The sequence below is a fragment of the Sitophilus oryzae genome, unplaced genomic scaffold (assembly GCF_002938485.1).
Source record: "Sitophilus oryzae breed Bouriz unplaced genomic scaffold, Soryzae_2.0 scaffold_1440_pilon_pilon, whole genome shotgun sequence".
Taxonomy (NCBI): Eukaryota; Metazoa; Arthropoda; class Insecta; order Coleoptera; family Curculionidae; genus Sitophilus; species Sitophilus oryzae.
In genome coordinates this window covers 63,476-89,905 of record NW_022146105.1, presented here as the reverse complement: position 1 = coordinate 89,905, position 26,430 = coordinate 63,476, and the positions used below count along the sequence as shown (strand labels likewise).

Below are 26,430 nucleotides of genomic sequence, written 5' to 3'. Positions count from 1 at the left end.
TTTATTTAAAACAAATCTAAGCATTATTATTTTTATTACAATAATCAACATGACTGTATCATAAATACCGTAGTCAAACATGGCCATGAAATAGTAAAAACACTGTACATAAACAAAATAGACATACATATAGCAAGAGTGCTATCTGCATGTAATGCATTTAACTGTCTTCAAGTATGTTGAAAAAATGTTCTTGGCATTTATTAATGAATCTAAACATGAACATATTTTAAACAGAAAATAGTTTTTTTATTATTTTCCTGGAAGAAGTAACCCAAAAATGTATTATCTTAACAGATAAAATTAAGATTCGACTTATCACAATACTTGATAAAATATTGTCTGCTTGTATAGAATAAAAACTCATGCTTTAATTTGCTTCATTTTTTATTATAAAAATAAAAATATTCACCTGTTGAAGAAAGTCGGCGTTAAAATATTTATTTTTATTAATAATTAATAACAATTATTGATAAAATCAAACCAGTTTGCATGACTAATCATTCATTTGACTATATGTTTAGATTATTTGAATATTTTTAACGAACATGCACATTAAATATATTAAACTTGTTCTACTTCTGTGTGACATTATTTTACCAAGGCGTACGAATGATATTGTACACTTTTAAGAGGCTATTTCCAATAAAACGCCAATTTTTTTCAATTTTAGTATGTCAAAAATTGATTTGATTTTGCTTAAAATTTCAACGTGCCATTTTAAAAAGATATGTACGTTAAAATTTGTATTTAATTGTTTTTACACACTTACCACGAATATTTTCGCAGGTATCAACAACTCGGTTACCTGAAATTTGAAATAATTTAGTATCAATAAAGGTTTTTTAATTATGATATTCTATTTGTACTGGGTATTTTCATAATACGTACAAGATAATTTTATAGCTTTCGTGTTTATTATTTTAAAAATCTACTAGGCGTCTCAGAGATACGATACCAAGACAATGAGGTCGAGGTCACTAGAGTAATTTATTTAAAAAATCGTTATTTTTACAGAAAAAAGATATATTGTTCATTGTATAATAATAATTCTTCATATTGATTTATGTTAGAGCCATTAGAGCGTCATAACTTAATACCACGGTACATTACGTATAGGATAAAAATTGTCGTTTTTTTTAGTCTACCCGGTATATGTACTTATTTCAGGTACTGTTTAATCCAGAGGCATAATTTAGAAGGTTATATAAGACAAATTATCAATTAGTGTCACTAGACCGCAAAGTATATCGGGTGTCTCAAGATTTTTGAACAATATAATATGAATCCTCTGTGTTATGTAGATAATTACGTACTTATTCCCAAGAGATATTGCTCTGTATATCTCTGTTTACCATTAACTTCAGCAATAATCACCGGTTTCAGACAAAATAAGATTACTTTGCGGTATGTACGAGTGTTTTCCCGGGTATTGTTGTTTTGGTTTTCCGACCATCAACATAACCATTAGCAAATAAAATATTTACCTAACCTACATATGTGTACAAAAACATTAATTTGTTTCTACTAAATGTCACGTGTCTCCTACCTTACATATTTTACTGGAAAACATTTATACAATAACAAAATTTTTATTTTATACATACTGTATAAGAGTTCTATAAAACTAGTAGATTCAACGTTATAAAATAATTACTGGACTTCTCAAGATGACTTTGTATAAAAATAAGTCCTTTTTGGATATACAGGGTGTCCCACAAATAAGTGCAAGTATTTTAAGGGGTGATATATCTGGTTAAAAAAAAACATTTTTTTTCTTTACCATTTTTCAAATAAGTCCAAAATAATCAAGTTATTTTACTTTGAAAATTGGAACAAAAAATGCTTTTTTGCTTAAATTTTGAGAACCACTTGATCTTTTCCGAATTTTCTTTCATGTAAATTAAATCTACTACCTACTACCTATGTTGCCATATTATCAAGAAATTATGTTTTTTAACTTAAAACTAAAAAAAATTCGTAGGCGTGTTTCTGAGGCCGAAATATACTTCCAGTTAAAATACTTGCACTTATTTCTAGGAGACCCTGTATAAGAATCAATCACCCTGGATCCTATAAAATATAAATCTTATAATTTCATATATACAGACCGAATTTATTTTACTATACTTGGGGTTTCAACAAAGCTGTCAATTCAAGAATCTAATTATGATTTCTAACAGAAATATTCCTGACGAACCACGTGTCAGAAAAAAAACGGAGTATTCATAATAATGCCTTGGAACATGTTCATAGTCATTAGAACTTGTTAAAAGCCCGGAATGCATTCGATCAAAACCACTGCCAAAAAATAAATCAAATATAGAAAACTCTGATTTTTTCTACACCTCGTAATGATAATGAATTCGGTACACGCCGAAATGCAACGTAATGCTCGTTTATTTTATTATGCAACAAATAAATAAACATTAATGAAGTAATGATCACCAAATCGTAAAACGCGATTCTAAAAATTGCAAGTGAAACAAATACGAATGGAACCAAGTCTTGCGTAAAAAAACTCTGTAAAGTCCCATACTTAGTTTCAATTGAACATACACATGTATAATACGTTATAGTAAGGGAGCCCGAGCGGGGATTTTGAGATATCTTAAAGGTGGAATTACATTACTGTCACGTCACGTGAGTTCATATGCTATCACAGTAAAAGTGAGTTCACGTGTGGTTTAAAGGAAACACATTAGTATCACGTCGTTCTTTCATATTATGCGCATTTTATTATGAACCGAAAGCCATTTTTCGTTAGTTCAGCGTTCTTCTCAAGTTTAACAACTTAGGTCCTATACTTAACGTAATAATGAATCAAATAAATAGTTCTTCATCTTCATCTTCTGAGTTTGAAGAAGATTTAGAAAACGCAGGTGGTTTACTTGTGGTTGCTGATAATATTAAAACTAGGCAATGGGTCAAATTCTACACATGGGTACAATTTCTTCCATTTTCCAACCCTCACGTTTTCACGCCTCACGAAATTGATGTTAAAACAGAATATTTGAGCGTGAAACAACTCGCAATATCACGTGATTTTACATGAATCCGCCAAGTGACAATAATGTGTTCACCCTTGATGGGTTGATAAAATAAATGCAAATAATCGGTCTCATCGAATTTACTGCTCATGTGTGTTCACGTGAATTCACGTGACGTGATAGTAATGTAATTCCGCCATAAGAGCGACAAAATAAATCATTTATTCACCACAATACACCAAAACACTTTACTCTTGCAGTGGACGCGCGTTTCGCTAACCATGTTAGCATCACCAGCAGATGATTACAACTTAACTACCAGTTTAGTTAGCAAAAGTAAAGTGTTTTGGTGTGTTGTGGTGATTTATTGTGTTATCTCTCTATATAGTGTTTTATCTACCTATCACTATTAATACCTGGAATTGAAACGCCCGAGTACTTCTTTGTGACTATTATTTTCAAAATCCTATGCAGGCTCTCCCTACCAGCAAAAGGGCATATAACCTTTTTTTTTCTTTTTAGAATCTAATTTTCAAAATCAATAAGCCCCACCACGCTCGAGTTAATCCCCATTTAGCATCTTGGGCTCCCCTACTATAATACGTTAATACGTTCCATAATGAAGATTATACAAACAAAACAATTATCATTGTAACGTCATACATTATGAATTGGAGATCATGCATATTAAATATTAGAATAATGCTAGGCGGATAGAGATTTTCTATATATTACGTATTACTACGTATTTTCAGTCATTTATTTCTATGGAAAATCGAATGTAAATTTAACAAAAATACTGTCGATTCAGACATATTATAGAGGGTAGAGGTATGGAGATTGAGCATAAACATGCGCAGAAGTTTTGATCATGCTTTAGCTCACTGAAAAATGAACACAAGCCAAACCGATCTCAAAAAAACCTACCCCAGCATCCTTCAGGCAGAAATCTACTCTATCGAAAGATGCAAACAACTCATTTTAGATAGGAACAATCGGAAACAAGAAATGACCATCTTATTCGATAGTCAACAGCATTAAAAGCGATCAACTCAGTAACCATCAATTCGAAGTTGGTCAAAGAATGCCTAGAGAAGCTGAACAAATTAGGCTTAAGGTAATAAAGTCCTCCTACCTCCTACTCTGGGTTATAGAAGCTAAGAAACAACGGCGAATGCAGATTCTGTGGGGAAAATGGGAAAACACCAGAACACCTCATCACTGAGTGCGCCGAGATAACAACCATTCGTGCCTTGAAGTTTGGTACGACAGATATCGAAGACGGAGAACTAAACTCTGTGAAACCGTCTCAGATACTGGCTTTTGTCAAAGTGAGTTATAACCAGTGACTAAAGAATGCAAGGATATGTAACGCCTATATACTGGCTGCAGCAGAATTTGTGACATTAGACGCCATTTTTTTGGACGTAACGAATGAGTCATCAGCTGGTCATCAGCGACAATTTTAGCGATTTGTAATAGTTGGTTGTGTGTAGTGAAATTTGTATAAACTTGTATAAAGAAAGAGCCAGGAGTTCTGTTACGTTTTATAGGGAAATAAACAGCCCACTCCAACTTTTTAGCTTTTTTTTATTGAATTCAATAAGTATTTTTCTGATATTATATTTACCTGATATGTGCTATACGTCCATACTAGTTTTGTACCTTTTGTTAACATTTTAATACGTTTTTTTCGTAATTAATTAGTATGATACCACCACATACACCATAGGCGTAGTCAAAACATTTATAAAAAATATAAATATCACTAAGCGGTCTGTTAAGTTTCAAGAAAAAACGAAATTGAACTAAAAAAAATAGAAATTATCAGCTGCAATTATTACTTATGTAGTACTATATGGGTGTGAAGCTTGGACGTAAAAAGCTGAACAAAAGCGAGCTTTGAAGGCACTCGAAATGGACTACTTGAGACGCAGTGCGAGATCCAGACTGGGCAGGAATTAAGAACGAGGAAACAAGAGTCAGGATGGATGCCACATAGACAATAGTGGATCAGAGTCGAGCAGAGGGGCCTTAAGTGGTTTGGACACCTGCTGCGCATGGAACATCAAAGATGGCCCTATCGTTTCTACAGCTGGTCACCTCCTGGAAAAAGACAAAAAGGACGTCCTAGAAGATCATTGAATGAGGCCATTAGGAGGGCAACGGAGGACCGTAACTTGGAAGAGGGGATGCTATGGAGAATGATATTATTACTTATTCATCTCCCTGTGGATCTAAGCGCGAAAATGGCGGCCACCATGGCGTAAGTACATTTTTGGACGTCGTTTTCGTTTCCGAAGTCCATTATCTCTAAGTCGACATCACAAAATGATGTATGTGTTGCGTACTGGCTGGGACATGATCGCCAAGTTTTTAAAAATAATTGTGTCACCAGCAACAATTTTGATTCTATATAAACTGTATTAAATACAATAGCATTCGTAGACGGAACTTGTAACAATTTAAAATATATATTGTAGTACACAGTTTTAAAGGCATTTTTATAAACATCTTTCAATATTTCTCCACATAATGGAATAATATACTGAATCCAATCAGGCTAAATACACTTAAACATCAAATACTAGATAAACTTTTGTTTATCTCTATTTGCAATTTTTAAATACTATTGATAAACATTATAGTCAAATCATCATCACGCAATTGTTTCGTCTTAAAGAATATGACGTTTCATTTTTCTATTTAAGTTGCTGGTAGATATCGGAGCACTTGAGGCAGACAGCAGACTTTTACTGATTTTGTTGTCTGCTTTGCTGTTTTTGCTGTCTGCTTCATACTTTTTGACGTCTGTTTTACTGTCAGCTTTTATACCTCTATAAATAGAGAGCCAAAACAGTAAAACAGATAATAAAAACAGCAAATAAGACAGTAAAAACAGCAAACAGACAGCAAAATCATTAGAAGTCTGCTGTCTGCCTTAAGTACCCCCGGCCCCCATACCTACTGTTGCTTAAAATAATATTACAAAATATGCCTTTGTGATTTTTTTTGATCTTGATTAATAATTGATTAAGATTGTTAATATTTTACCATAGCAAAATAATTAAAAAGAAATTTTAAGGGTGTATGGATATAGGAAACATTCTGTAGATTTCAATTAGCTTTATGTGTCATTTGTATGCAACTATTGTGTCCCAAGTTGCGATGCTTTCATACATAATATATTATTACTTCCGCTATGATATTAGGGTTTATTAAGGCAAATTTTATTTAGTTGTGTTTGACAGTACCTACAGTACGACATATAATTTTCTATAATTCATATTCGTAATGCCGAACACTTATTTCCTTAATACCGAATAATAATACTAATAATAAACTTAATTTAGTCTTTCTTTAGTGATGAGCCAGACTGGTTTTGGCCTTGCAGTCTTGGTCTTGGTTTTAGTGTCGCACAAAAAGCAAGACCTATGTTTACCTTTATATATGATATTAGAAATTACTGGGATTGGGCAAAATTATATTTTTAATTTATTACAAATAGGTAATGTTTTCGAGATTACTACATAAAATTTTAAAGAAAGAAATGCTGCTTCAATATAATATCTGTGAAAGTTAAAAAAAATCATTCGACAAATATGCTAATAATATCTTTATTGAATGTTTTATCTGCATTAAATTGGGCTAAAAATACTATTTATTTATAGATTTTCTATGTAGGAAGTGCCTGTGAAATAAAAACCTATTAAAAAATGCAAACCTTGCAAGAGTCTTGCAGCAAAACAAAGGCCAAGACTGGACCGTGCAAGACCAAGACCGAGGGAGTCTTGGTCTTACATTTGGTCAACACTATTGCTCTTAAGTAGTATTGTAAACGATATCACAATATAAATTTTAATAACTATCATTCATACTTCGTTCAAAGTTACTTAATTAGAATATCCCATCAATATAAAAAATTCAAGCATGTAATTTTCAATAAACTATAGATATAAACAAGCGCATCATTTTCTATAAAAGCTCAATTAATTGTGTTGCTTTAAGAGAATGGAACTCTTAATGTAATTTAATTTAAATAAGTTTGTATTAGTATTTTTTTAACTATTACAAAAAAAATTACCGAGGCCACACTATATAAATCCGACTAAGTATTGAAAATGAGGTTAAATTACCATAATGTTAGATACATATTTTTTGTTTGTGATAAGAGGCATTAACGATTTAGAAGATTTGTACTAAATTTAAAATAATTGTATTTTTGACACATATCTATGGATATTAAAAAGACGCGTTTTAAACAGAAGCGCCGGTAATTTTTTTGGCTCAACGCAAATACAAATAAGTGCATATTCTAAGGTGTGTAGTAAAATAGTAATATATCAGAATGCAGCCTATATTAATATTAATAACATATTTATGTGTGTCAATTATCATGTGGATGGACCTTCAAATTTAGTACGAATTAAAAAAGGTGTATTGTAAAGTTGTTACCTTGAATATGTTGCAATTAGCTTGGGACATTCCTATAGATAATTTTTTATGACACACTGTTTTCGATAACCGCATAGCTAGTTTTGTTTATAGCTTGAATTAATTGCCTGAAGACACCACTAGGGTTGTGACGAATTAATTTTCAAACCTCGTGGTCTAATTTATATTTTGCTGATTATCATAATAATAATAATAATAATTGCAAAGGTCATATTTTTATGTCACATTTTATTCTACCAATTGTCAATGTTAAAATTGCTAATTATATATAATTATGGACTTCTGGCGAATTTGTTTTCCATACTTTGCATTGCAAAAATGTGATTTTATCACTTAAAACTTTCATAGAAACCTTAAAATAACAAGTTTTTTTTATCAAACCTGATATGCCTAAAAATGGTTTAAAACAAAAATGCTCAGCTTGTTTTAGAAACAATTGTTTCAAAAATGTTAACTGACACTATTGTTTTTTTTAATATGGTAAAATATTTTAAAAGTATGAATGAAATATTTTTATAAATTGTAATTTTGAAGCCATATAATGCGCATATATAAAATGCCTTTTAATTTTTGATTGTATAGCTTTCAGACATAATAAATATAATTACATGCATATTCATTCCATCAATGTTAATACAACTAACCTGAATATACATTAAACTTAAACGGTTTATTTTTAACTATTCACATATTAATCGTCATATTTGGTTTTTAAAAACATTTAAAAATACTGTTGGAACAACTTATACGCTCGCTACTTGTTAAAGTGAATTACTGTTTTGTCAACGCAGACTACATGATTAGCACTTTGTATTTACTTATCAGTAAACACATTTAGCAATAAACATAGTTTTGATCATTTATTTACACTGGTACGTTTAGTATCAAAATTTTAATACATAGTAGAATATATTTTTCTATTTAATATTGAAAAATGACTTTATTATAATCGACTTTCACTGGACCGCAAAAATTGTTTCGGTAGAATTAACCAACAAGAAAAAACGCCAAGCACAGAATTAAATTTAAACTAGTGTAAAGAGATGAAAATAACTTTCTGTCGATTTAAAAATCGAGAAAAAAAATGCCACAGAAAAAAAGGTTACAGACCTTTGTTGCTATTAAAATTAGATAATCCCCATGGCAGCGTTGGCCCTGTAATGGTCGCGTCTACGGATGATGTTTTGTACGCTCTGAACATAGCGCACCGTTGGTAATACCGCGCACTTGTGTTTTGAGCACCACGTTAGATCGCGTTTGTATCGCAATAGACTAAACGACAGCGTATCGCGGGCGAGCAAGACAGCCAACACCATTTACGATATAGCGGATATCACGTTGTTTATCAGCCTGCGCTCTTAGCGGTAATTTTCGACTGGGCTCAGCGCATGTGACGTCCCATCGTACTGCATCGGATACCCTAACTTTTTAACTTCAGTTTTCTACTAAAGTCTCTACCATTTCGCTCAGAATCGACCCCATCGCTAATAGTCCAGTGGTCATCAAGCGTAACAACCCCCCGACGCAAGAAGAGACTATTAAAAATTAAAAGTTCCAGGGCTCCACCAAGATGGTCACGTCTCATCGTACAAATATTTTTAAACATAACAACCCTGATTCCAGATCTACGGATGTTCCTTAACCAACCTGTGTCAGCAAATACCGATATCCCAGTGATTCTCAAACAACAATCCAATGGCATAGGAAAGGACTATTAGAAGTTACAAGGGTTAGGGTCACTCATCGTACTTCATATTAAACCCCCTCTCTATGATTTTTTCGAAACCATCTCTGTTTTAACCCCATGACTAACAGTACAAATTGTTTTAAACGTAACAACCGTGATTCCAGATCTATATACGTCCCTGTGGTTCTCTAATGTAACCAATCCGTGGCAAAGAATATCCATATCCCAGTTGTTCTCAAATGTAACGATCCAGTGGCACAGGAAGAGATTAGTAGAAGTTACCAAGTTTCATAAAAAAAAGTCACATCTCATCGTACTTCACCAGATATGACACCTCCTCTCTATGATTTTCTCGAAACCATCTCTATTTTAACCCCATTACTAATAATACAAATTGTTTTAAACGTAACAACCCTGATTCCAGATCTATATACGTCCCTGTGGTCCTCTAATATAACCAATCCGTGGCAAAGAATATCCATGTCCCAGTGGTTCTCAAATGTAACGATCCAGTGGCACAGGAACAGATTGTTAGCAGCATTATAAGCTACCAAGGCTCCATCAAAAAAGTCACATCTCAACGTACTTCATCAGAGATTACACCCCATCTCTACGAATATCCTTTTTCGAAACCATCTCTGTTTTAACCCCATGACTAATAGTCCAATTTTTTTTAAACGTAACAAGCCTGTTTTCAGATCTATAATCGTTCCTGTGGTTCTCAAACGTAACCAATCTGTAGCAAAAAATACCATCCTCTGACACACTAAGAGACTGTTAGAAGTTTCCAGAGTTCACCAAGCGTGGCATCTCATCGTACTTGGGCAGATCCTAAATTTTAAATTTCATTTATCTACGAAAAATTGCGAATTCTTACTTTACTTCGCTATAATTTTCTCGAAACCATTTCTGTTTTCACCCCATCACTCATATTCCAAAGGTGTTTACGCCCAACAACCTTGATGGGGACCTTCCAGGACTGCCGATGTTCCAGAGTTTTTCAAACGTAATTATCCGCTGCGAGGGGTGTCTCCCTTAGCCATATACGTTCTGCCAAAATATAATTTTATTGTCAAGCGACTGCCAATGACTACGAAAAGGACTGCCTATGTCGGCCATAATTATTATAATCGACTGCCCTAAGACTGATGCCAACGACTGCCAAGACATATATTACATATAATTCCAACAGTGAGACACCCTCTCGATCAAGCGCGGTTTTCAAAGGGAGGGGTAATGGGGGTAATTACCCCCCCCCCTAGACCGATCAAGCTTCAAAAAAATTATTTAGTAAATTTTACATGAACTTAAACGTCAAATAAAAAAATTCACCTTTAGCAATTTATAATTATATATCATATTACTGTTAGAATAAGGACGATTTGTTAGAACTAATAAATAATATCCAAAATTTAAAATAAAAAAGTACTGAGTGTGTGTTCGATAGGGATTGCTATGTCTCCAACCCCATAGGGCGTCACATGAACCTCTATCCGTTTCGAAGATCACTCCTCGCATCCGTTTGTTTAGTAATCATCGTGAGGCAAATGAGGAAACTCATTTATCTCAACAGTCAAAGGGTCACAATGCTTTCTACAGATACATCGCAAGCTGCCCGGACGAACCTCGGTATAATAGAATTTTTGAAGTTCGGTTTAGAGCTCTCATCCCTCTAAAACGCCGACAATCTTAATTGTAATTCAGGGTATATCCTGAGCCTGAGCACCTCGACAATCAGCTCGATGTATTTCCTTTGCTTTTTCTTTTCTATCACCAATATTTCAAGTTAGTAAACTGACTGCGGTACACAAAAGTTTTTATTACACCAACATGACATGCCAGTAAGAATTCCTCAATCTCAGATTTAAGACGAGCAGGCTTAAGAAAATCAAATGTAAGAAAGATCATATATTGTTGTTATTTTATTTTTTTTTTGTCACGATTCTATCGGTTGTACCATGGTTTGGTTTGGTAACCTTATGACGTGTCGCCGGAACATTTCCATTCAAGCCTCCACGTTCATTACTCTGCGGACTATGTTCACCGTACCCAAAATAGCTGCTTTAATACATTGACTTATGATATTTTCTGGTAGCTTCAGCTCCTTTAAGTTCTCAAAATCAATGTGACCATTGCTTGAAATGATGAATGGTATTACTCGGGTTGCTTTTAGATGATAGGTTTGTGTTTCTAGCCAAGTCTTGATACTTAGAATTTTTTTCCCTTGCAGTTTTGACTACGTTGTGATCAAGTGATACAGCTACGTCGATTAAGTAGGCTTTCTTTTCGTTATTATCTATCCAAACAATGTCCGGCTTATTGTGAACTACTGATCTGTCTATCTGTATTTGCGTATTCCAGTATACTTTATGATGTTATATATTTCAGGGTTCTTGATTTTTAGGTACTTTAGCATTTCCAGGTGAATAATCTGTGCTACGTTGTCGTGTCTTTCCGTGTAGTGGACTGACGCAAGACTATCACAGACTTGTTATTATTATTATTATTATTTCTATATTAATGTTTTCTTCTAAATAGAAATTATTTAGAAGATTTGGTATTATTATATTATTACCTATATTGCTATGCACATTTCCCTGTTTATTTTTTATTTAAAATGACCCCCCCCCTAGAATTATTTTCTAAAACCGCCCTTGCTCTCGATTCGATGAAACCAGATAATATAGTAACATTCTGTTATCTGTGTCGGTTAGAAAATTATTATCTTCGAATGTTGGTTAGATTTTTATTATGACTCGTGAGAAGATACTTTAGTGCGTTTCGACAAATGTCGCTCAGTACACTTCCTTAACTCACAGTAGTTTTGAAATTTGACCCAGTATCGCTGCCGAGAGCTGCTAAAATCTTCCGGGCTACAACGCATAGTAATATAAAATTTAAAGAGTGGATGTTTTCAGTTGGATATAAGCAATGGTCTCCGCCTTGGCACGAGCTTCGCGAGTTTGACATGGGGGACAGATTCGTCGAGAGATTCTTACACACCTCTCATAAATTCCGATCAATAAACCCTTTTGCAATTACTCTCTATACCTTTCTGGCGTGTGCATTGTAGCTAGCTTCTGTTTAAATAATTTTACCAATAAAACAAGCCCTTAACAGTGCAAAATGTCTGTTTTTAATGGCAAAAATCGTCTGATTTTTCCACGAAAATTAATTTTTCAGTGGCTCTCATCTGGGGCACAAATTTGCCTATGGCTTTGCCCTATATCTGAAACTGTACCCGTAATATACCCGTTGTTTTTCAAAAGTAGCTCAACCCTATAACTTTTTTATTTTTTCAAACAAAAAAACCACAGTAGTATGTTAGTATATGACATAAATCAGGATCGATTGACCTATTCAATTAATTTCGGTCATTTCCTGTTTCACCAGATTTCTTTTATTATATAGGGTGAGTCTTAAATAAGTGCAAATATTTTAGGAGTAGTATATTTCGAATCCCAAAAACATGTCTATCAGGTTTTTTTAAATGTCTAGTCAAAAAACATAAAATATCTTGATAATATAGCAACATTATACAGGGTGTCCCAGAAATAAGTGCAAATATTTTAAGGAGTGGTAGATCTCGGCTAAAGAAACATATTTTCTCTCTATCGTTTTTCACATAAGTCCAAAATAACAGAGTTATTTTACTTTGAAAATTTCCAAAAAAAATGATTTTTTGCAAAAATTTTGAGAACCACTGGATCTTTTCTGGATTTTCTTTTTTGTAAATTTAATGCTATGCGGGCCCAAGTTATCCTTGCTAATTTCCTATCATGGTCCCATCGCAGGTTCGGTCTTCTTCTAGGTCTCTTAATTCCTCGTGGGTACCATTCTATAATTTTTGTGGTCCATCTGTTTTCCGTCCTTATTGCCAGGTGTCCTGCCCATTGCCACATGAGGGATGTGATTATGTGGATGACATCTACTACATGGGTCCCTTTTGTCGTATCCACTCTGTTCTTTGACGGTTTTTCTTGGTTATTCCCAGCACATTTCGCTCCATTGAGCGTTGTGTGACCTGCAGCACCCTGTATATATATGCAGGTATGCGTGGAAAAAAATTTACCATTGTTGGCTATTTTTTACGACTTTTCAAGGCGCTTAGAGAAAAATAGTAAACAAAATGATAACATTATGAAAATTCCAAAGTTTGTAGGAAATTTTATGTATTTTACTTATTATATAAACCTTCAAAAGCACAAATGCCGCGATTTTGTAAGAAAATCCATTTTTTCAACCGTTGTTTTTCACAATTTTTGATGATTATACCTACATGTGTTATCGTACTCGTAAGAAGAAAATTTACTCTTTTTCTTCGAATCGCACGTTGGGAAATAAATAGTTTTTATTCAATTTTTCTTAATATTGTTATGGGGCGCAAAATCTTTTTAATTCTGAACTTTGTGTACCTAGAAAGAACTGCGACGCACATTGCTTTATGAAAATGATTGCTGCGGATCTATTTGTCCTCGGTGACCTAATTAGAGGAAACTATTTCCCTTCAATTGAAGCAATTTATTGTTTAAAATATCTTTTCCGTTACATAGTGCTTCCTGTGAGGTTGAGCAGAAAATTGTTTTCAAACGTACACAAAGCAAAATCAATAGAGCTTGTTCAAAGGGGAAGTCATGCATTTTTAATTAATTTGAGTATCATAATAATTGAGAAAGTTATGTTGTATTTTTGTTGTCAAGTCCCACAGAACTGTTCTGATTTTATTTCTTTTAAAATTAAAAATCATTACGGAAAGTTAATTTTATTATTGATCTGAAACTTCTTTACGCGCGCTGGGAAGGCCGTGACACACGAGCTAGTGCTAACGAAAAGTGGTAACGGCTTAGAAATATGTAGAGACGCGACGTGTATTTGTGAGCAGTCCACGTGCTTATCAAGAATATTGATATTTTAATACAAATTTTGTGAAAGTGAATCAAATTATTACGTGTAAAAAAACTCTTTGTTATAAGTAAAAAACTATTTTTTAAGCGTAAAAAAACTATTTTTCACGCATAAAAGACTATTTGTTGTAGGTAAAAAAACTATTTGTTACACGTAAATAACTATTTTTTGCGCGGGAAAAATATATTTTTTTGAAGTTATTATTTTTTCAACATTTCAAAGTACACTTTTTCAAACATTTCTTCAAAGCCTCCAATTTAATAGCTGTTAATAGCTGGTTTCAGTTCAAATATGCGCACATAGTGCACACAATTTTTTTATAAATTTTAGTTCCCTGTAGATATCAAATTTTTACAACATATCTTATATACATTGCGATTATGAGATAAGAGAATTATTTGGATGGTGGTATATATGTATTTGCAGGTTGTAGATATATACTTATATCTCGGCAAGTTAATATTTGCAAATGGATGATTGTATACAAATTTTCTGTTTAAAACATCAGAGCGGTTCAGAGCGAGAAAATGAACTATTTCTACAATGAAATACAAATTTAGCACAATTTAGATTAAAAATAGAAGAACCTTGGATGTTATACTAGCGCAAAAAAATCAATTAGGGTCATATTAACAAAAACTGGATTTTTTTGGCTTCGGAAGATCTGATCGTTTGCCAGCCTTTGGGATTTAAGGAATTTAAAATAAACGTATCGCCTACCTAATCGTAGTCGCCCAAATATATTTAGGTAGCTTTGTTCTTTTGAGACGCAACTAATAACTTCAAAAATAATTAAATTGTTTCAAAGAAAATTTCAAGTAACGAACCTATGCACAGAACAAAATTCCAAGTTCAAACAACCTATAAAAATATAAGAGATAAGTTTAAGTTAGAAAGTTTGTAACAATAACGAAGTTGATGCATCTCCAGAGATCTCATTACAAGACCGTTGTTCTATGAGAGGTTGTTGAAGCTTTAAAGAGCCAAGATCCATTTCTTTAATTAGTGTACGAAGGCGAAATTTGCAGACATGACAGCTATATCTGTTTGAGACATCAAAACAAAATTACGATAACCTTTTAAGTTCTAGCCTGTTCTAGTAATATTGAGGTTTGGGAGCAAGGTACACGGAGAGAAATGCGTAGCCTTAATTATGAATATATTTAGGTCGTAATTTTACTTTAAAACATATTAAAATTAAGCCCCGTTTACACAATAAACTGGTCAGTTAAAAAATATTAATTAAAACTTTGTGTGTAGACGAAAAAAAAAGGACCGTTTTACTTGAATTGAATTAATTAGGTCGGAGGATATTCACAAGAAAACTGTAGTTTTGTCTAAACCGAAAAAAATATAGGTATATTAAAAAAAATAATATGGATAATAAAAAATTAAAAATCTAATATTTTTGCATAGTTTTGCAAAATAATGTAATTTTACAAAATTGTTTAAAGATACACATATATTTTAATTATTAATTACCAAACGCTTTTAATTTCACAAGTAGGTTTGCGTATTTACCAATGAAATTTAAATCATAAATACACTTGTGTAGTAAAAGTTCATGTTTGTTCGTTACTTCACTAAACCCAATGCTATAATTGATAAAACCGCAGGTAAAACTTCCAGTGTATACGCTAGTTTTTATTCCGTATTACCGGTACGACGTTATGTGTAACAGGCGGTTTAAACAGTAAAAATATTAAACTTACCTTTTATATCAGTCGAATTTGGTTGAGAACCCATAATATCATTTAAATAGTGTTCCAATCCTCTCATATTTTCTAATGGACTATTTCCATTTGCACTAACAACACCTCTATCCTGAAAATTAATTATTCATTACTTGCTACTAATTACGAAATACAGCATTAAATTTATCTAAATTGAAGCGATTCACATTGAAGGCAAAGCAAAGTTAAGAAGATTTTTTCAGTGTTAAATTTAAAAACGGTAGTAGAATGATTTAAAAAAACTATGTAAACAAAAATACAGATATAACAACATCTACGGTTTCTGCTCGAGAAGTTAAAACTACCAAAACCCCGAGAAATCAATTCCGTGCGCTAAAAAACACTTATGTCACATTCTATCAGAAGATGTTAACAGCGCTTTCAGACGGAGCGGACTGTCCGCGACGGAGCGTCCGCGAATTCGAACAAGTACCATGAGTTTATAATGTGAAATTGTTCATATAAACTCATGGTACTTGCTCGAAGGCGTGGACGCTCCGTCGCGGACGGTCCGCTCCATCTGAAAGCACTGTAATACTCTTGTGTCTCCGAAAGATTATTTTACAAGAAAAAAGCTTTGTGGAGTAAATTCAAGGAAATGTTGGTCGAGCATTTTTCACAACCAAACCAAACCCTTCTGTCCCTTTTTGGGGACTTTTTTTTAATTGTCTCCAAACCATATACAGCATATTTTTTTAAATACTTAAAGGAATCTTATTGCAAATTTCAAGATAACGTGGAAATGACGTAAAGCATTCTTGAATATAATTTTATTTTTATTTGTTATTCTTTATCGTTTTTTTAATGATAATTTTTTTTTCTTAATTAACTAAATTTCGAACAATTGGATCGTACAGTATAACAGGCAATTGTATTTCTATAAAATAAGTACTTTTAAAGTCATTATATTCAAATATCTTTCTAAGCATGTTTTAAAGAACAGTACTATTTTTTTAGTTAAACTTAAGATTCCTATCAACAAAAATAGTTTACAATTTTAGTATGTTAAATTAAAAACACAGCGATACCCTACATTTCAATAAGAACATTTCCATACATTGTACACGTATCAGATTAATGAAATAATAATACTATTTGAAACAATAACAGATAAATTTTAATAATAGTCGATTTTAGTTACAATTTGCATTTATAACCGTGCTGGTTTAGTGGACGATAAAGAGATAATAATATAGATAATATAATTCACACAAATCATACTGGCCTCATACTAAGTTATTTTCGGGTGTGTTTATGAAATTATAGGCTCCCATACATCTGCCATACATGCCCTATATGCTTTTTGAATTTATTCTATTAATTTTCAGTAGTATTAACTTTGATATACAGGGTGAGTCTTAATTTAGTGCAAATATTTTTAGGGGTAGTATATTTCGATCCCAGAAATACGATTATGAGATTTTCTTCGCGAAATTTTTTTTTTCGAAAATTTGGAATTTTTTTAAAAATTTGTTTAGTTTTTAGTTAAAAAACATAATTTCTTGATAATATGGCAACATAGCTAGAGATCTTTGATATCGTTACCTATCAATGTATTGATAGTAATTTCGTAATTTCCATAAATATCGGTTATTTATAACTAGTATATAACTCTAAATAAATATAGCAAACGAAACTTATTTTTGTTGGTATATTTTTATTTATTTTTTTTAACCCGCAATATTACTATTACATTTTATACAGGGTGAGTCTTAAATTAGTGCAAATATTTTTAAGGGTAGTATAATTTGATCCTAGAAACACCGTTATGAGGTTTGTTCCGCGAATAAAATTTTAAAAATTTCGAATTTTTTGAAAATTTTTAATTAAAAAACGCAATTGCTTGATAATATGGCGATATTATCAAGATTATAATAGCACAGCTATAGGTATCGATAATTTGACAGTTAGGGATGTATATAGCGATAACTTATCGATAGGTTCAATCCCCCTTGCCCCCCTATGACCTCCTAACCCTATATATACAGGGTGGCCCAGAAATAAGTGCAAGTATTTTAAGGGGTGGTAGAACTCGATAAAAGAAACATATTTTCTCTATGTCCAAAATAACGGAGTTATTTTACTTTGAAAATTTCCAAAAAAAATTATTTTTTGCTAAAATTTTGAGAACCACTGGATCTTTGCTGGATTTTCTTTCTTATATATTTGATCTAATGCCTATGTTGCCATATTATCAAGAAATTATGTTTTTTAACTTAAAACTAAAAAAATTTCCAAAAAATTTCGAATTTTCAAAATTTTCTTTTTCGCGGAAAAAACCTCATAGGCGTGTTTCTGGGGCTGAACTATACAATAACCAATTAAAATACTTGCACTTATTTCTGGGACACCCTGTATATATACTATGCACTGAGATAAAGACTCATTTTTTATAGATATTTTTCTGTTTTTCTTTAATCTGTTTTTTACATTTTTTTTGTATATGTCCTTACTTAAACGTAAAACATGCGAATATAAAATATTATTGGCTATTGTTTTCAGATCTTTGATAAACAAAGAAAACAATTGCGTATTGAATTGACATAAAATTTACGTCAAAAATGGCATTAAAAACGTTTATATTATATCTGTAGTATTCTGATTTTAAGTGACGTATGATTAAATGACATTGTTCCATAACTAACTTAATTCATAAATTAATTTCATACATTTTTTTAATATTTTAACTAAAATATGTTATGATATATTATAGAAAAAATTTAAGATACATTATAAATATGTTCGATCGATAGAAATTAAATTCCCTTTTGATCCTGTATGCAGGGATTTTAAATGCCAATTATTTTTTGCTATAAACTATATGTACATATAAAAAGGTATGGCAGAGGTTTTGTTAAAGTCTTAGGTTTCTAGACGGCATTACTTTAATGATCGGGTGAATCGGCTGTTATTTTTGCAATAAAATCCTTAATTTTATGTTATTCCTTGTTAATAAATCCAGTCGATTGCCTATATAACCACATACAGCCAAGATTTGGAGTGTATAACGCTAAAATAACAGCTACAGAGAAATATTTTATTATTTCTCAAGTATTCGAAGTAATTGATAGTTGTTGATTAAATAAAATTGATAGTTAATTATTAAATATCGTTATTTTAACTAAAAAACTATCTTTCAGATTAGTCTATTAATTAAATACATATACGTACTTTCAATTAATAGTATTCCATAAAAAATTCATGTTTTTTTTCTAAGCAGAATATATTCAAATCAAGTATGTGAATGCTATTAAAGAGAAACCTTGCCTTTGCAAGACCTTTTCTTATTTCGCTAAAAGCCTGTTTTTTCCCTTAAAACATTCCTCCAAAGAAAATGAAAATAAATGAATTTCTCGCCATGCTTGTTTATCCAATCTTAATTAATGAAAATACGGTTTTCCTTTTAATGTTAAAAAAAAATCTCTGAAATCCCCCAGTTCTTGCTCACCACAGATTTTATTCAGGCAATATAACTTTTTTTTTAATTTTTTTATTATTACTTACCTACTACATATACTAAGTATCTGAATCCCTTTTTTTTAAAGAAAAAGAAATAATTTTTTTTTAATTTAATCTAAAAGACCATTGATGGCTTTTACCTTTTCCACATTTGCGACGGCTGGCGGACCTCAAAGAACATATGTAGTTTTTAGAAATACGTAATTTTACTAGGCCTTGCATAAGCGAAAATTACACTACTGTACGCTACTGGAACAGAATGCCAGATCTATATTTTTATTTATAGCTCATAGTATAGAACTCATGGCCATTTCTATTTCCAGCCTAGTGCTTACCTGGGTATCTAATAGCATTTTATCCTTGTTGATTTAATTAAACTTATTTACAATATTATACAACTGTTTAACCAGTTTTTGTCAGATAGAGAAAATACAAGCAATGGGAAATTTAAAACCATCTGGTTTAATTAAAATAGAATAATTAACATAGATTAGAGATTTTTTTTCAAATATATTTATTAATAATTATTTTAAAAAAATACTGCGTTTTCAGTAGCTTTTTAACCACGTGTCCCACTTAATTTTAGTGTTAAAAATAAATATCTCACAATTGCTGCGTCTTTCTTTTTAAACGCACTTTAAAATACTTTGCACAAAACTGAATTTAGTAGCCCAAAACAATTCTAATTTAGCAAAATCCAAGCAAAAGTTTCATTTTATGGGAGTCAAAATAATCACTCATAAAATGACAATTTTATTTTTTTTATATCGGGATATTTTACTACATCAGGTGTTTTCACAGGTACTATATGTATTAATATTATAACTTTTATGTACATAGTAAATTTAGTTATCAGTTCAGAGATTAGATAGATACATACATAATAATATATTATTTAACACAATTGTAGACATGGAATGTACCTATTTATATACACCATTATATTTTTTAATATGTCTATTTTTTGGTAATCCAATTAGAACAAAAAAAATATATCAATTTATATAATTAAATTACTCAATGTATTTCTGGACTCAATACAATTAAATTTAACTTGACCTAAAATGTATCTCCGTTTTTTTGAAAACTCAAATGACTGATTTAATAATTATTTTTAAAAATAATAAGTGTGCTACTAAATATAAAATTAATGTCACCCTCTAAAAGCAATATCATTCCGTTTTTTTTCATATAACTCATTATATTCCCAAAAGAATTTGGTATTTTCCGACCTATTATATTGTACAAATATTTTTATCAGTATATTTAGGCAGATAAGATTTTGTGCTCTACTTCTACTAGAATTTAAGTAAATTAAATTATGACTTAAAATAAAATTTAATGAAATATTTTGATCCTATTAATTTAATCTTGTACATACATAGAAGTTTAATAATTATTGATACCAATTTTATGTATATTTTTATGTGACATTTTCCTATATATATATATATGGACTACAATATAAACATACGGAGTCATATATGTGTGGGAGATCACAGTTATCTATTTTTATTGCAGTATGTTGTATATGTCATTTACAAATTTGTTTTTATTCACAAAATAGACAATGAAATATATAATATATAACTTTTATCGTCAATAATACACAAGATAATCCACTGAAATAATTGTTTAAGATCTAAAATTTAAAATGCGTAAAAGAGTCTGAAAACACATTAAATAAAATAAATTGGTACGCCACTGAAATCCAATAAATTAGTTAAGTGATTCATCCTGTGTATGTAAAGGAAATAAACAAACAAAAATAACAAAACAAAAGACACTAAGAGGTGAGGAAATAAAAACAGCACGACATTAAGGGTTAAGTTTATTAAATAAAAAAAATTATCACAAAAGTACACAGCAAAAATGAAATAAATCAAAACAGGTACATGAACAAAATCAGCAACTACACCATAGTAAGCAGATGGCAGCACAAAAAAATATAAAAATGTAAACAAACAACAATACTTAAAATAGTGCATTTGAAAATAATATTTCTATTTGCTAGCATGTCACATATTACAATATTATAAAGGAAAGTAACATATTGTGTAGAGTAATTTCGTTGTTTTTTAAGATCATAAAATTTGTTAAATCAACGTAATTATCACAGACATCTTTGGTTAATCTATATATTAATGCTATAAAATGACTAGAATCGTTTATGAGATACTCCAGATTTATTTGGCCTTAAAAGACATTTAAATTTGTAACAATTTTCTTTGGGTATCGGGTTAGTAGTGTAGAAAAATTACGACTGCAAATTATTTTTAGACAATAATGGTAATAAAAGTTAATATAATTCTAGGAAGTTTAATGACATACGTAATCTCTTGATGAAATGCGACGTATAAGAGATTATAAAATATGTTTATATTCTTTCTAACGACTCTAATTTAAAAAAGTGTGTCAAAATGTATAAGTCCCATCTGGATGAAGTTGTATGATTACGTTTATTGTTAGTGAATGGGTATGGTTTTACATATGTTACTTTCCTCAAATAGCCTAAGCCAAGTGCCACTCATTACCTGAAACGGTAGCAACTCGCGAACCTCGTCCATATTCGTGATTTCAAAAGTGGGAGGTTGAGGAAATGGTCCCTTTCCAGGATACGAAGTACTCCTACGAAACTTGACTGGAGAAATCACTTGTTGTTGCTGATTGAAAGTGGGACTAGGCTTGCGACCAGGCGTCATTCCAACCCCCATCTGCTGCAGGGGTGTCAAATTTGGTACGCTGCGTCCTCGACTCCAAGCAGAACCACCAGGACCCCCTCCAGTGGACCCAGGGTTCCAGCCCTGGCCCGGAGGACCCGGTGGTGCTCCCGTCCACGACCCGAAACTTTTCGCGTAAAGCGGATGGTTGGACAACGACTGTTGTCTGCCCATTTGTGGGGAGAAGTTGTGGCTAGCAGTGATAGCTCTCCGCGTTTGGTTCGACTGGTTCTGGCCTATGTTTCCTCCATACAGCTGTTGCTGGTTGGGCGATGGGAAGTTCTGAAAGCCCATGCCGTTCAGGTTGGGCACGAACCCGTCTTCTATCGCCGTCGACCACAGAGCCCCAGCTGGCGTGGTCGCTTCTGCCGGATGGAAGAAAGTAGGAAGTGATGGTACGGACTTGCTGCTGGCGGAAGTGACCTGGTTAGGAGTTAGTTTGTCGGCTGGTGCTGCTGCTGGTGACGTCAGCTCGTTCACGGCGGTACTTGATGGTACCTCGGTTTCCTTGGAAGGCGCGCTCTTGTCGGACGACGTCGATGTGGTGATCGCCGCTCCGACCACGGAGGACACCACGGTGCTCGACAATTCATCTCCGTTCTTCGAACTGCTACTGACAGCTGCCACCGTTTTCTCGGAAGAATCATCTTGCATTATCGCACTGTAACTCTTCGACGTGATCAGGAGGTCCGTACCGTTGTTGTTTCCAGTCGTCGCCGTTGAAGAATAGAAGATCGTGTTTTGATTTGACTTTGACGAGTTGACGGTGATTTCCGCTGCACTTAATCCTATACTCGTGTTGCCACTCACACTAAATTCCCCCATCAGTCCACGACGCCACTTCCGTATTTCAGTATCCCGTGATTTTGTTATGTCACACACATAGACTGGCCGTCAAAATATATGTGTGTATGTGTATGAACAGGAATTTTCAACCAGTGAACCACCAGCCTACTTTCATGTTAATGTCACTGTTTCTGCCAGAGCGACTGCCGATCCGCGATCCCGAATACAGCGCTGCTACAAACAGGATTTTTATGTACTACGTCGCAGGAACGTTTTGTACCCGCACAACCGATATTGTACTAAAACTTTCCAGCAATTCCTAGATGAAAATCGGAATTTTTATAAACGAAAGCAACTACTAAAACACTCTATTTTATAACTTTTCTTATTTTTTCTCATTTTCTTCGTCACTTAGATTATTGCTGGCAGATAAGCCTTCTATTTTTTTCTCATTTTAATAAACTAATAGGTACCCTTATTCTGACCCTATTTTTAAAAATCTTAAACAAGATGAAAAAAAACACAATGACAATGACAAAGCAAAATACCTATCGTTCGGGATCTATCATTTTTCAAAGTATTGTCCACATAGGCGTACCAATTTTTTCACGCGCTTTTCTTTTGCGCTTATAATTTCAATTTTTTTTCAAACTAAAATCATACACTTCTCGTCTACAGAACTGCATCTAATTGCTTTATGCATGCTTTTTTTACTTTTTAAATATTATAAACAGGAAGCAAAAGTTTGCAATTATTATTTTATGAATCAATACTATATACAGAGGCGTACCTATACATATAATTTTTTCTACGTCCTCAAATTTTTATTACGTATATTGTTGTTAATTTTTAAATATCCTTAACAGGATGAGCAAGCAAAAGCTTCCATTTGCACAAAGGCGTACCTTTTTTTTAAATGGGATTTTTGTCACAATAATTTTTTACTCCCTATTTCTTACATGTTTTTTTACTCCTTAAGTTAGAAAACGCGCACCTATTTTTCTTTAGAAATGTTTAATATACAAGGTGTTAAAAAATAGTGTACCGAACTTCAGTGGGTGATTCATCAGATAAAAATAAAACAAAAAGTATACAGGATGTCTCAGGAATAAGTGCAAGTATTTTAACTGGATGTGTAGTTCGACCTCAGAAACACGCTCATGAGGTTTTTTGTTGAAAAAATTTTGAAAAACTCTTGAGTGCTACTGTTCATTCTCCGGAAATTTATTAAGTGTAGAGAATGCACTGTTGCCTCTTCCTAAGTTACTCAATATCTACACAAAAAACTATCTACACAAAACATAGGCAAAATAACTTTATTTGTATTAGTTTAGATTACTACTACCAAAACTGTAGCAAAAGGGCGCAAGGAACTCCACAACGTGGAGTAACCTCCCCCCTACTGTGGAGCTTGGTAGTGGATGAACTACTAGACAAATTAACTACCAAGAATGTACAACTTTGAGAAACACCTCACTGTAGTATTGAGGTAATAAACCATAGCATAACGTGTATACTTATGCTTTCAAAATCAAAGCAGGGAATTTGGGCCGAAAACTAAATACTCCGAACCATTGAGCATTATTCAAGCAAAATGTCACCCTAGCATTATTCAGGCCAAATGTTACCATTATTTTTTTTAATTTTCAATGTAAAATATCTCAGCTATTTTCAATTTATTTTGAAAATGGTAAAAAGAAAAGATATTTCTTTTCACCAGATCTACCGCTCCTTAAAATACTTGCGCTGATTTCTGAGACACCCTGTATATATTTATTTTTATTTACTCTTTTGAGGGCGGCAGCATCTTAAGGCATATTTTCATAAGAACTTTTTGATTAATTTTGATCAGCAGAATCGCCCGTTGAAGACCTTGTATATTGCAAAAATAGATGAATCTCCTAACTTAAGTTAGAAACCATGTTAATATGTAACATATGATTTTATACAGGGTGTCCCAGAAATAAGTAAAAGTATTTTAAGGGCTTGTAGTTCTCGATAAAAGAAACATATTTTCTCTTTATCGTTTTTCAAATAAGTCCAAAATAACGGAGTTATTTTACTTTAAAAATTTCCAAAAAAAAATGATTTTTTGCTAAAATGTTGAGAACCGCTGGATCTTTTCTGGATTTTCTTTCTTATAAATTTATTCTAATACCTATGTTGTCATATTATCAAGAAATTATATTTTTTTACTAAAAACTAAAAAAAAATTCAAAAAATTTCGAATTTTCAAAATTTTATTTTCGCGAAAAAAACCTCATAGTCGTGTTTCTGGGGTTAAACTTACACTTATTTCTGGGACACCCTGTATAGTAAAATATATAAAAAGAAAAATACTAGAACTGCTTAATGGAAACATTCCTATAAAACAAAGTACCATTGCATTATTAGGAATTTTAATTGAAATCAATCGATAGTTCGTTGTATTTTTATTTCGACCCTTGATCGCGATATAATTTTAACGCGATACGTTACGTACTAAAAAAAAATGTTGTACTATATATAGTACAAATGGTGAAGTGATGTCAACCCCTATCCTGAAACGGAATGATACCATGGAAAACCGAGGTGGGAATCACGCAACCGCACTGCATCCAGGTTGCTGTCGTAGCGCGCGCAGCTGATCGAACAGCTGATGACGACATACGCTCAGCGCACCGCTAGATTGTGCTACTATCGAAAAGCACGTTATCGATAGATCAAGTACATAACACATGATACAATAACGGAAATAACATTTCGGTGTCTATGGTAGTGCCAAAGTTTGTAGTGCAGGCAGATGGCGCATCCTAATGACGCGTTCTATATCGGTTACTGCGGCAAAATATTAGCACATAATAGTATTCGCTTCTATAAAAAAACATTAAATACTCTACGACCTACTGCATTTTGACAACATTTATATTCAAAAAATATTATTGAACTCGGTATTTCAATTAAGTATTAGAATGTATTTAAATGACAAGTGTTTTTCGTTTACTACTACTTTGTTTCTTGTTTCTCATATTAAGAGTTAAAAAAGTACTTTTATACTATGTACCAAGGACACAATAGATCTGCAAGGTCGCAGTGATTAACCCCCCTCCCACTATGTACCAAGTCCAATGCTCCTGAAAAGTGCGCTATAAAGTTCTTACTCTTTATAATAGTGTATAACTTCCGGTTCAACCGGAAATGACCTATTTTTGTAATGCTTAAGGTGGATACCAGAGTACGCTACACGTGAATTACCTTTTATCGATGCTGTAAAACACAGTTGAGCCATCAGTGTTGTCAGACTGAGCGAAATTTAGTCAATAATATGTTTTCCAAGAACGAACTTATAATATGGAGTTTGGAGTTACACTTATAATATGAGAAATAATATCAATATATTTCCTAAACATTACTCTTTATTTTTCTATATTTTCTGTCGATCAATACCACTCTAAATATAGAGTATTTTTGAAACATATTTTCCTTAATGTCTTAGCAGATATTCAAGCGAAATGCATCATATTGTCACTATTGTGTCTTATAACTTATATGTGTAGGTCTTATAGAGGGCTTCTGTCCTTTAGCCTCCGTAGTAGGTTTTTTCTTCTTGGTTACGTTTGGCAACCCAGCAAGGCCATTTTGCTGTGGGACTCTTATTCTCTTATGCTTATTTTGGTTATGCGTTATGCGCATTATGTAACCAAGACAGTAAGTAG

The 26,430-nt window shown here is 32.4% G+C and overlaps 1 protein-coding gene across 2 annotated transcripts in view; it reads right to left on the bottom strand.

Annotated features, from left to right (window-relative positions):
• The window catches only part of LOC115876599 (cytoplasmic polyadenylation element-binding protein 2), a 51,950-nt gene extending 28,972 nt beyond the window's left edge, over window positions 1-22,978 (bottom strand). Inside the window, exons 1-3 of one of the 2 annotated variants that reach the window (XM_030892422.1) lie at window positions 21,764-22,978; window positions 15,750-15,861; window positions 773-808 (exon numbers count right to left, since the gene is read on the bottom strand). In XM_030892422.1, the coding sequence (XP_030748282.1) occupies window positions 773-808; window positions 15,750-15,861; window positions 21,764-22,774 (1,159 nt within the window). In that variant the 5' untranslated portion in view covers window positions 22,775-22,978. The remainder of the gene's footprint in view (window positions 1-772; window positions 809-15,749; window positions 15,862-21,763) is intronic. The other variant, XM_030892423.1, reaches the window with a different exon arrangement.
• Window positions 22,979-26,430: the final 3,452 nt, after the last annotated feature.